A 12,324-nucleotide genomic window follows, 5' to 3' on the forward strand; every position below is an offset into this window, starting at 1 on the left:
GAGGATCTGGCGGCCGGCTTCAAGTCCTGTAGAACCCTCTCTGCCCTGAGGTTCCCTAACGGAGTCTCAGCCCCTGGCAAAGATGGCCTGGAGACAGCTGCTCCTTGCCTCCGGTCTCTTAGCTGCTGTGCTCCTGACCAGTGAGTATGGGGGGGAGGCTCCAGGATGGACTGGTGTTAGATGAGGCTTCTCAGCTGGCCCAGATCGGGTGTGCGTGTGTGTGCTTACTGTAGTACCTGGGGTGTGTGTGTTATGTGTGTGTATAACACAATACAACACAGAAAGAACAGCTTGCCTGGTGGTTTCCTAGGCAAGGAATGTGAGGGACCCAGGACCCCACAATGGGGCCTGGCAAGTCTCAGTGTTCAGGAAGGACTGTCCCAGCCCAGCTGTGGGTGAGGTGGGCAAAGGCTCCTCTTGGGGTGCTGCAGCCCTCAATGCTGTGCTTTCCCACAGTGCTGCAGGAGGGGACTGGTGCATCAGTGGGTACCCAGCAGGTGGCAGAACAAGAGGCCCAGGAAGGTGAGTGCAAGGGTCACCGAAGGGTGCAAAGCAGGTGGGCCAGCCACTGTAGTAGCCCTGGTGAACTTGCGTCGGTCATGACTAGCCTCTCTTGGGTTTCAGATGTGGAACAGATTTTCATGCAGGAATCAGATGCCTCAAATTTCCTCAAGAAGCGTGACAAGCGGTCCCCCAAATCCCGAGATGAGGCCAATGGTAAGGATGCTGGAGATCTGCACCTAACCCCCACCTCCCATTCCTTTCTCACAGTCAGCTGGGCTCTGGGGACTGCAAAGGGAGCCCAGAGGGAGGGTTCCACATAGACTATCGGGTATCGAAGTGACAGCGGCTCTGAATTAGAAATTCCACATTTCCTCAACTGCAGGTCACATCTTGGGACTGCCCCATCAGGGTAAGGAACACACAAAGAGACAGTGCAACATTGAATGCACCTAACAGGGATGAGACGCTTCCCAATTCCAGAAAGTTTAAATGTTAAGAATTATGTTCTAGTCAAGAGGGAATGCAGTATCTGGGTGTGTGCTTTCTGGGGGTATCGGGCAGTGCCCCCCATGCAAGAGCAACAAATGGCACTATAGCAGAGAGAGGGCACACAGAACCGGGAGCTCGGACTATGGGCTTGGTGACAGCTGTGCTAAGTGGCCTTGGCCACTTCCTCCCCTTGGCCCCAAGTTTCCTTATTTATAAGCTCCTGAAATTGTGGTATTCAGCCAGCAGTGGTTGTGGGGTTTTTTGTTTTTGTAATTTTTCATTTCCAATGCATTTGGAAGACTTTGGAGCTTGGAAGTGTGTCTCCTTCTCAGTCTGAAGTAGGCCCTGGTGTCCCCTGCCTGGCAAGGATCCTCATTTCCACCTGCTGACCCTGGAAGGCATCTGAGTTTTCTGCCCTTGGACTAGATTCTTCCAAGGACTCTGAGCTCTGTTTCTGAGGCTGTGGCTTGATTCATTACTTGTGCACGTGTCTGAATAAACTCTTTGTGTCCCTCGGCACACTCAGAAAGCTTTACAAGCTCTGTCAAAAATAACAAGACTGTTTTCAAATAATGAAAAAGGCTTGAAGATGAAATTCCTTTCCCACCCCCTCCAACTGGATAAGAATGAACCACACCGGGAAAATCTCCAGGCCTCTCACAACTTGAGATTTAGAAGTTAGCAAACATCGAATACTGGAAGGGCTGTGATGAAGGCTGGGCAGTTTGTGATGGAGATCAGAGAAGCGGCCTCCTGGCAGACTTCCAGTGGGGAACAGGTGTGAATTTGGGAGAGGCGAATAGTTTCCATTCTCCTAAGCTGATTCAAAACCATGAGGAGTGTGATGAAGCCAAGAGGTCCTCTCCTCAAACAGAAGCTCTGTGGGTCAGTCGTGGGTGGATGGAGGGTGGGGTGGGACAGGACAGCCTAGTGAAGACATAGGACACACCTGAGTTCACCTGCTGTCACCCAGTCAACTCCTGTGCAGGGGCAGGAGAACAGAGCCCAGTTATGTCTCAGGCTGGGTAACAGGCAGGTAACATTGATAGAATGCAATCTGGAATCAGGAAACAGGCATCTGACATCTCTAATCCTCTGGATAAAGATGCGAGACGTTCCTCTGGGATGAGAGGAGACGCTGAGAATACAATGCAGAACCTGAGAAGGGATGTACACAGTGCACAGGATGCACGGTGTTAACATGGCATTCTGTCCCAGGACTTAAATTGTCCGTAGCCATCGCTGAGTCCAGAGTCCCATCTGCTGCTCCTCCAGAAAGGCAACTTGGGAAGACCGCTTTTTTTTTTTTTTTTAAGTACAAAGGAATGGAAAATGCTTGGTTAGGAACTGGTGATGGCTCATTAAGCACCTGCTTCCTACACTCCAGACCCCCTTGTCTGCCCTCCCCAGTGGCTTTCTGGTGCCTGGAGCATGGGCACCTGGGGCTCTGCTCGTCCCAAGTGATGCCCTGACCAGCTGTGTAACTTTGATTAGGTCATTGCCCGTCTCTGAGCCTCAATTCCCTCTTGAGAAATGTATGGATGTGGGGCAAGCTGGTGGTGGTGGTGGGGAGGTGGATGCATGGGGGAGGACTGGAGTACCAATTCCTTCGCCAGTCTCAAGAGTCCTACAACTATGTGGGTAAAGGGGCAAGTGTGGGAAAAACATGGAATCTGCAGTGAGACCAATTCACAGGTAACTGGACTTTTACTCTGAGTTAAAATAACATAATATAAATAACTAGTATTTATTTATGTATTACTCTAAGCCTCTTAACTTTCAAAGATTTCAGATGGCTTATGGTATTATCATTTCACAAAGAAATACTGTGTTGTTTGTGCCAGCACCACTGTAATGTGGGGTGGGGCAGGAAACCAATGGCTTCCTCAATTTCTTGGCTTCTGTCACCACTTTGCCCCTGACTTCCTATTGCACAGCCAAACTGGTGGGGACAACAGCACCTCAGTCTCCCCTCTTTGATGTGGTGATACCAGAGGAGTAGAGTTGTCCTTGAGGGGCCAGTTCCTCTGGCATCAGACATAGCCTTCCTGCTGTTGTGGATTTGTTCAGTTGAAGCCCAGTTAAAAACAATTCTGAGACTAAGAGAGCTTTCGGTAATTTCGTTCAGACAACTAGAGCTCTCACATGGAAAGAGGTCAAGATTTAAGGGTAGAAATGGATGAACCTGGAAACTATTTTACATCCAAAAAAAAAAAAAAGCCTCCAATCTAGAAAGATTTATTTTCAGGCTAAATTAAAGCAGAGACAGCTGCACCTGTTGGAGCAGGTAAAGCGTGATGTAGTGATTCAGGTGGGGGTTCCCGCTGGGGCTCAAGGTACGGTTGGGTGACAGTTTTCAGTTATCATTGTGGGTATTTCTTCTGACCATAGAGGTGTACCCTCCCCCCCTCCAATTTTATCATCTCAAACTAATATTTCTCATAAAAAGTTTATAGCCAGGGAACCTGTGTGGCTCAGTTAGATGTCAGACTCTTGGCTTTCAGCTCAAGTCAAGAGATGGAGCCCTGTGTCGGGCTCTACACTTGAGATTCTCTCTCCTTCTGCTCCTCCCTGTTCTCTCAAACAAAATCTTAAAAAAAACAAAAACAAAAACAAAACACGTTAACGGTCACCTTTACTAGAATGCATTGCCTTACAAAAGAAGCAGTTGGTCTCTTCCTCATCAGGAAGTTTACCTGGTCACCTCATATTCTGTACCAGTTACCTACTGCTGTGTGCCAATGGGCCCCTAAATTTAGCAGCTTAAAACCACATTTACGGACTCCTAGTCGCTGGCATCAGCAGTCCAGATATGCCTTAGCTGGGGGCCTCAGGGTCAGCGTCCCTCCCAGGCTACAGTCATCTCAAGGCCTGACTGCAAGATCTGCCTTCAAGCAAGCCTCTACGCCTTGCTGGCTACCTGTCAAGGCCACCAGTTCCTTGCCTTGAGTGGGCCTTTCCAGAAGATCACTTGCATGGCAGCTGGCTTCCCTCAGAGCAAGGGACTCCCAAGAAGGAAGCCACATTCCATCATGTCTGCCATCTTCTGTTCATTAGCAGAGTCAATAAGGCCATAAGGCCAGCCCACATAAAGGGAGGTAACTGCCTAAGGGCACAAATATCAAGGATCCTCCAGATTGCCCTACCTAATTTTATCATCCCTACCATCATTTTGCCCTGCATACGTTTGTATCACAGTAGCCATAATGCTGGGCATGACTTATTTTTGTATCTTTCTCCTTATCCGGACGATAGGCCTCTAAAATAGAGGAACAGAATCTTTCTTGCCTTTTTAATCTGTGCCTGGCACGCATTTTGGCTGGAACAAGTGCTCAAAGATGGACTTGAAGATATTAATGTGAAATTAACTTTTTTTTTAAGATTTCATTTATTTGAGAGAGGAGTGCATCAGAGAGTGAGAAAGAGAGTGAGCACGAGAGAGAGAGAGAGAGAGAGAGAGAGGGAGAACGAGTAGGGGGAGGGGTAGAGGAAGAGGGAGAAGCAGGCTCCTCACTGAACGGGACTCTATCCCAGAACCCTGAGATTATGATCTAAGCTGAAGGTAGACCCATAACCAACAGAGCCCCCCAGATGTTCCAATGTGAAATTTACTTTAAGTTGGTTATTCCCTCCTAGAATTCTTTATTATTATTATTTTTTAAAGATTTCATTTATTTATTCACAAGAGACACAGAGACACAGGCAGAGAGAGAAGCAAGCTGCCTGTGTGGAGCCTGATGCGGGACTCGATACCAGGATCCTGAGCCAAAGGCAGATGCTCAACCACTGAGCCACCCAGGTGCCCCTAGAATTCATTTCTCATCATTTCTAGTTTCTAACTAGCCCAGTATACTTAAATGCACCATTAATTTTATGAGGGAAGTGAAATCGATTTTCTCATTTGCAAAACGCAGTGCTTGGACGAGGTGAGTTCTTGGGACCTTCACGTTTTAAAGTCTGTCTCAGGAGTAAATCATCTTCTTGAAGGTTAAAGTTTCTCAGACAAAATGATTTGTGTTCCCCTAAATGTGTACAACTGCCCCCATTCTTGAAGGCAACTCTCACTTCTTGCGCTTTCCCAGCGGAAAACAGGCAGAAACTGCGGGCTGATGAGCTGCGGAGGGAGTACCATGAGGAACAAAGGAATGAGTTTGAGAACTTCGTAGAGGAACAAAATGACGGTAAGAACTCTAGCACCAGCATCTTCAAGGAAGTGGGTCTTTGGGGGAAAATCAAAAGTTGCCTCCACTTCTCCCTATATTGTAATTGAAGGCGGGAGGGGTAGGAGAGGCTCCTTCCTCAGTTCACGTCTATTGGAGTCTTGAAGGAGGAAAGTCACACAAATGGCTCCCGAACTTGAGAAGGCATGAAGAGGGAGGAAACACCTGGATTTCCACAGGATCGGGGAATTTCTGGCTGATTGTATTTTCTCATTCTCCTTGGGGGATCACGACGGAGGCCTATGTTCTCTGTCTTGGCACCTACACTGGTGACTTAGCTCTGGTTACATGTGGATTGGAAAGATCTCAAACTCACTTTCCACCCCCCTGGATTCACATCAACGTGATGGCTCTAGGAACTACTCATTCTGGCCTTTGTTCACCTAATCACTCTAATAATCAGTGTCTTACCTGACTCGTGCAACCAAACCAGGAACCCTGACCTCAGAAAACAACTCACCCACAATGTTGGGCACGCTGTAAGTTTTTTATATGTTTTGCTTGTGCCCTTACGCGACTGGTCTTTCCTAAGCCTGGGCCTTTGCCTCAGAGTCTCTTGCCAGGCAAACAGCACACATCATTCCCTGCCTCAGCCCTTGGGCAGACAGGACTCCTCCCTCTCTCAGGAAATGCTTATTTCACCAAGTCTTCTGTGGGGCAACTGGGTATAGGCAGAGGGAGGTTCTATCTTTGAACCAGTCTCCCTCCCAAGGCATGGGATGGGACTTTGCATTGCATCTATTAAGTGTTCCCAAGTGTCACCCAGAGCAGAACCCCATAGAAATATCGAATAGGGCTGAGGCTAGTAGTCCAGGGTATGTATTTATGTTTATTTCTATTTGGGTCTTTCCTCACACTTCAAGATGGAAATGTTCCCAAGCAAGCTCCTTAATGCTCATGAGCTTGGAGAAAAGGCTCCAGTTTAGGTGACCTTTGCTAGAGAGTTGATTTTCATTCTTAAGTCATAAGCTTCCTGGCTTGTATGCTCTTGTGGACTTGGGGGGTAACGCTCTCCAAGGGCATCTCTTAGAAACAGGATACAATCACTAGCTACCCAAGGGCTGCAGGCCTCATGCCCACTGCCTCACAAGTGGCACTGGAGCTCTGCAAACAGGTGCTGGGCTTGGATCCTACCAAATCAAGCTTTCTTGGGAACATCCTGGAAAAAACCCCAGGCTGTTGTAACTCAGAGGCAAATATTTCTGTTGGACATTTATTTACCTTTGTGAACAACTTAAGGTGAAGCATTTAAAAAATGAGAATATGGCCTGCAAAAATTCCTTCAGGGTTTTTTTGGTTATTTTAAGTCATCTATTTTGGGCATTTGTAAATGTTTCAGGTCCAAATCCCTAGGATCTGGGTGGAGAATATTCAGTTTTTGTTCACAATGAGGAAAACCTTGGGGTAAGGGGTCAGGCAATTGAGGGATGACCAGCCCTCTACCAAAGGCAGAGGAGACTGCATTTAGGGGCCTCAGGACTTACCCACAAAGATGAAGACCCCACAGGCCAGGCTGTGGGTCTAAGGGCACTGTAGTGACAGAGCTGTTGTCACTGGTTGAACACCTGCTCTGACAGAGGCTATTTGGAACTACCCAACCCTTATAACCAGCCTCTTGGGTCTTAAAATTTCTGTGCTTTTGTTTTAAAAACTCAGGCTCAGAAAGGGTGCCTGAATATCCAACCTGCCATAGCTAGTCAGGGATTTGAACCAAGGTATGTTTGCCAGCCTAGAAATGTTCTTATAAATGAAGGATAATCACATGTGTGGAGGTCTTGGGGGAACCTTCTTCAATCCAGGACTTGGTCCCTGCAGATGGACAGAGTGAGGTAAGGAGAGTGTGCCCCACCCCCACTCCCTAGTCTCCCCAGAGCTGGATAAAAGGAGGCAAAGAGATGGAGCAGGTCCAGCCGACCTGAGAGTAAATGACATGAAATGCATTTCAATTTTCCTCCTCCTCCCTCACGTATGCCCCAGAAAACTGCTGCATGGTAGCCAGGTTGGTGAAATCCTGACCCTGGGGTAGTGCTGAGGCCCCCACATACTCCTCAGTCAGGACACTGGTTTTTCAGTTGGCTATCATGATCTGACAGTGTCACTTATTCTCAGAATAACTGGCAGCAGTTGCAGGTTTGTCCCCACTCCTTAAAAGCAAAAGCTGAGGGATGACCATGGCTAAACAAAAGGACTAGGATTTCCAAAGGAGGAAGTTTAGGCACGTGATCTGGACCAGAGTGACCTTCCTGAGAGCCTGAGCACTCCATCTCAAAAGCCCATCCGTCCATCCAGGACACGGGACCTGTTCTGGGAATATTGTGGCTCCTGGTTGCTTCTCTACTCAAAATCACCAGTTTTATGAGCCAAAGATGCTGTTAGGCCTTTGAGTTCTGCCTCTGGAAGTGCCAGGATAAATTGTGTTGAGTCCTACCTCTAAGGTCTGTGTGGGAGCCAAAGTCTGCTTCCACCTTCAGAGCAAGAAGCTTGGGTCAGCCCATCTGGGATTGCTTGCATGACACCCGGCTTGGCTAAAGCTGCTCAGCAGCAAGTGGTCCCCTACACAAAAGCCATGCTGTTAGCACCTTTACCAGAGACGCCTTCAATTTGTCTAAGTGAAATGGTGTATGAAAAAATTGGCATGATCTGGAGAAAAAAAAAAAAATCAACTTCTATGTCAAAATCAGCCTCTTAAGGTCGGCAAAGAGTAGCTATGATCTATCTGGCCTGAGAAAGGTCTGATGGGCTTTCGCAAAGCCCAGCTGGGGCCTGACTCTGACTCTAAGCTCTGGGCTGTTCTGGGCTACTAAGTCTCAAAAGGGATTTCTAAGATCAAGGGTAGCACTGACTCTTAGCTCCCATAGGAAGGAAACATACCCAGTGGTAACAAGGGGTCCTTCTTGTTGAGGGCATCTGGTTCTCATGGGTGTCTAAGGTCCATGGGGACACACCCATTTTCTCCAAACCCTGATGCCACCCTGTTCACCTAATGCCCCAGAGAATGAGGTTCTCAAGTACCAAAGTCAGGTTCACAGGCTTTTTGGTGGTGAAGCCCACACTTAAAAAAGTAAGAGGTAGGCAAGGATAACTTCTGGGGTTCTGAATCCTTAGTATTATCTTTTTTCTGTTAAAAACTTATCCTTCCAACATTTTCCACAAACACTGAAAAATTGTGGCAAAGAAATCTATGTAAAATTTGCCATCATAACCATGTTTAAGTGTGCAAGTCAGTGGCATTTGGTACGTTCACATGGTTGTGCAACTAGCAACACTTAGGGATTTCTAGAACCCCTTTCATCACTTCAAAGATCAACTCTGTACCCATTATAATACAGTTAGTTCCTCCTTCCCCCCAGTCTCTGCTAACCTCTAATACATTTTGGTCTCTACCAATTTGTCTGTTCTAGGTATTTCATAGAAGTGGAATTACACAGTATGGGTCTTTTGGCATGTTTCACTGACTGCATTTCAAGATTCATTCATGTTGTAGCATGTTATTAGAACTTCATTCCTTTTTATGATTGAATAATACATACGTGTGTGTGTGTTTATAGCTTCTTGTTTATCTATTCATTTGTCTCTATTTTCACTTCTCTTAGTTATATACCTAGGAGTGGAATTGTGAGGTTATGTGGTAATGCTGTTGAACTTTTTATGGTTGCCTTTTTACACACTGAGGGACTTGTAAATCTGCTTGTGCTTTAGTGGTCCCTACCAACAACGGGCAGTGTGGACTTGGCATCAGGTTAGCCTAATTTGACAACTGAATGAAGTTGTAATTCAGAGAACTGATTAAAGGCAGCAAAATCAAGACTTTCTTACTCATTAAATAAGACTCTTTTACTCACTAAAAACTCCCTTCTGTTCTTTTAGCCTTTTACTTTGAAAATTTTCAAATGGCAATGTAGTTCAAAGAACTCCCATATAACCATCATTCAGAATCAACGATTATCAAATTTCCCTCCACTTCATCCACCCCATTTTCTTATTAGTTTTTAAAACATAATTTTCTTTTTAAAGCCTGAGGAAAAAAAAATTACTTATGACGCCATCACTTGAAGTTCATAGTTCTTTCTGTGATTTAGTTTTTCAGCCGTAAAGCCTGTCATTTCTTTTCCATGCTGTTTTGTCCTCTTTGCACTTTATTAGCTACCTTTCCCTGCTTTGCTGACTGTGTAGGGGAAAGAGCACAGAATTGGGAAATAGTTCTTGATCTTGGTTCTCCTGGCTACCAGCTCTTTCTCCTGCCTGGCTTGGTCCCCAAAGCGAGGCTTTTGGACTTTGTTCTGTGAGGTCTTTCAAGCTCAGATTGTTCTGTCACCAGTACACCCAGGCACAGTGTGTTCATGTCATCACAGGGTAGGCAGTTTGGGTTGATGACTGCTTGGTGGTTCTCCTCAGACCAGAGTCCTCTCCATACTAACACGACGACTTTACCTCTGCTCCCCAGAACAGGAAGAGAGAAGCCGGGAAGCTATTGAGCAGTGGCGCCAGTGGCATTATGATGGCCTGTACCCATCGTATCTCTATAATCGCCACCACATCTGACCTCATCTTTATTGACCAAGACGATGGAGACTGAGACTCACATACCTACCCCACGTGTTTGAACAATGCTTCCACACAAACAGGCCTCTTTGGGGCTTGGTGTGGTAAACACACAAGCCTTTTGCTCTGATCAAGATGCCCCGGCTTTTGCTTCTTTGCAGATGATTTTCTGAGGTGAGCAAACATCTGTGGGGCTTCCTAGCACCAAACTAACAGTGACTTCCCCTTACTTGGCCATTGTCTCCCACAGTAAGATTCCTGTCCTATAGAACAATGAAAAGGATCACAGTAAAAAGAAAACATGACGTTTGCTTACAGCTTAGAAATAAATGTGCTGAGTTGACCCTGCGTATTATCTTCTGAAAACTCATCAAACGGAGCCATGCCAACTTGTCTCCCCTAGTGACAAGTTACTCTGACTTAGGCATTGAAAGCCTAAACTCAAGGAGTATGGCTCATGATTCTTCTCAGTCTGTGTCACCAAGTCACATAAGCGCAACAGAAATGTTCACACAATTGTTTAGATTAAGACCATTCTCTGGGAGTTACTGGGCCCAGATGCTTCCCCATGTCTCTGACATATTGAGGTTCAACTGCGGTTCCTTAACAGCATCAAATCAGAAGCCAGGGTTACAGCAAGGCCAACTGTAACCAAAACAATAAAGCAGAAGAGATTTAGGCTTGGTGTTAGGTACTTCAGTTTCCCTCCTACTGCCTGCACACCTTAGCTTAAGGCTGCTATAACACTGCATAACAAACCCAGTGGCTTCACACAGTAAAAAATGTATTCTCTTACAGTTCTGGAGGCCAGAAGTCCAAATTCAAGGCGTCAGCACAGCCACATGCCCTCTCTCTAGGGGAGGATCCTGCCTTGCCTCCTGCAGCTTCTGGTGGCTGTAGGACTCCTTGGCTGTTGGCAGCGTCACTCCAATCTCCACGTCTGTTGTCACAGGACCTTTCCCTTTGTGTCTTCACATCTCTTCCCTCTGTGTTTCTCTATCTCTTCTCAATATCATTTCAAAGTGAACTTTACACCCAACATAGGCCTCGAACTCACAAATTCGAGATCAAGAGTTGCATGCTCTACCTTTTTGTAAGGACAGCAGTCATACTGAATAAAGGGATGGGGGAGGACACAACCAGCTTCTTACAGTGATCCTTCCTTCTCTCCAAACCACTTTGCTTCCAGCCCCAGACTCACCAACTATCCTACTTTATCCTTGCTCTCAACTACCCTCAGCAATTCTACACTAAGAATGCAGAACGATTAAGAACAATTATAGCAGGCACCTCTGTGGGGTCATAGTATATTAGAAAATACAGAGGACTCTAAATGAAGCATTCTCTTTTAGCCATCTCCCTGCCCCTTTGCTTTAAGGAAAAGCCGCTCAGCTGTGGTAAAATACTTCTTCACCAGGGATGGGATGATTTATCAGAGCAGGACATTTTGTACCAAATGCATGTATTTTAAAGTAATCTTTATTAAAAAAAAAAAAAAAGATTTTATTTATTTGAGACGTGGTAGAGAGCATAGAGGTAGAGGGAGAAGCAAACTCCCCACTAAGTAGAGTCCAATGGGCTCGATCCCAGGACCCTGAGATCATGACCTGAGACAAAGGCAGAATACTGAGCCACCCAGGTGCCCCTAAGTAATCTTTTAAAAGGCTGATAAAACCTAGCGATTAAGCAAACATGCATATCCAAAAATCACTTCATCCATAGTTAGCACTCTATTTTCTCTCACAAATTCCAAGCAGGAGCTGAACTGGCCTCAGGGAGGTAACAGTGGCACAGGGCACACTCTATCATTAAACGCTGTCACCTGGGCAGGTGGAATGGAGGGGCCCTTCTCTTCTCAGGAGTCCTAGGATTCATACTTTGGAGGCTTGGGGCACAAGTCCCTGCACAAAAGCCAAAGCAGTGCCCAATTTTTCAGTGGCATGATGCACTTGTGTTGAATGTGCCTTAACCATGAGGACTAGTAGCTGAGCCTCTGGAATACTCTGACTATGCTCCACAGTGTGTATGCTAAAGCTGTGCTACCAACATACGCCTTCCCTGTCTGTGGGTATCTAAGTTGGATCAAAGTAGAATGCTTCCAAAAGGGAACCAGGAGAATAAGGAAAACTTCCCTCAGAATTGGAGATGCAGAGAGAGGCAGAGGGAGAAGCAGCTCCCTGCTGGGAGTCCACTGTGGGACTCAATCCCAGGACTGAGATCACGACCTGAGCCGAAGGCAGACACTCAACCACTGAGCCACCCAGGCGTCCCTGAAAGCTCCCTCTTTCTAACAAGATCTAACAAGAGTATCTGCCTTGACCACGTAGCCCATTATTATATTGTCACAGGCATGTTCCTTGCTTCTTTCCATAAACAAGGAAATGATCATCGAACCAGGTCCTTTTACTGTAAACCTTCTCACGGTGCAGCTGGTATGGCTCTCTGCGGCGTAAGCACACTTCTTTGGGAGGCAAGGGGTAGGGGGTGCTCAGGTAATTGTCTGGGCTCCTAAGTTATCTCTCAATAGCCCATTTTGTATTTTCATCACATGGCCTGAGTGTATGTGTGT

At 46.4% G+C, this 12,324-nt stretch overlaps 2 protein-coding genes across 6 annotated transcripts in view; one reads left to right on the forward strand and one right to left on the reverse strand.

Moving 5' to 3' along the window:
* MCM10 (minichromosome maintenance 10 replication initiation factor) overlaps positions 1 to 12,324 on the reverse strand; it is an 81,531-nt gene that overhangs the window by 24,973 nt on the left and 44,234 nt on the right. For 2 of the 5 annotated variants that reach the window (XM_072749508.1, XM_072749514.1), the window contains exon 21: positions 1,251 to 2,289. The exons of the other annotated variants lie outside the window; for them this stretch is intronic. The gene's annotated coding sequence lies outside the window, so the exon portion shown is untranslated. Of the gene's footprint in view, positions 1 to 1,250; positions 2,290 to 12,324 lie in introns of those variants that run through there. 5 annotated transcript variants of the gene reach the window in all.
* On the forward strand, positions 35 to 9,834 carry UCMA (upper zone of growth plate and cartilage matrix associated). Its single transcript, XM_025982725.2, has 5 exons — positions 35 to 140; positions 457 to 522; positions 625 to 717; positions 5,076 to 5,174; positions 9,658 to 9,834. The coding sequence occupies exons 1-5, from the start codon at positions 83 to 85 to the stop codon at positions 9,753 to 9,755; spliced, it is 414 nt and encodes a 137-aa protein (XP_025838510.1). The 5' UTR covers positions 35 to 82; the 3' UTR covers positions 9,756 to 9,834.

The sequence above is a fragment of the Vulpes vulpes genome, chromosome 2 (assembly GCF_048418805.1).
Source record: "Vulpes vulpes isolate BD-2025 chromosome 2, VulVul3, whole genome shotgun sequence".
NCBI lineage: Eukaryota > Metazoa > Chordata > Mammalia > Carnivora > Canidae > Vulpes > Vulpes vulpes.

What these genes read in the sequence shown, in the direction of transcription:
- UCMA (XM_025982725.2), top strand. Translation starts at nt 83, where the DNA reads ATGGCCTGGAGACAGCTGCTCCTTGCCTCCGGTCTCTTAGCTGCTGTG. An exon ending in AGCTGCTGTGCTCCTGACCA is followed by an intron (nt 141 to 456) that starts GTGAGTATGGGG and finishes GCTTTCCCACAG; the next exon opens with TGCTGCAGGAGGGGACTGGT. An exon ending in CGTAGAGGAACAAAATGACG is followed by an intron (nt 5,175 to 9,657) that starts GTAAGAACTCTA and finishes TCTGCTCCCCAG; the next exon opens with AACAGGAAGAGAGAAGCCGG.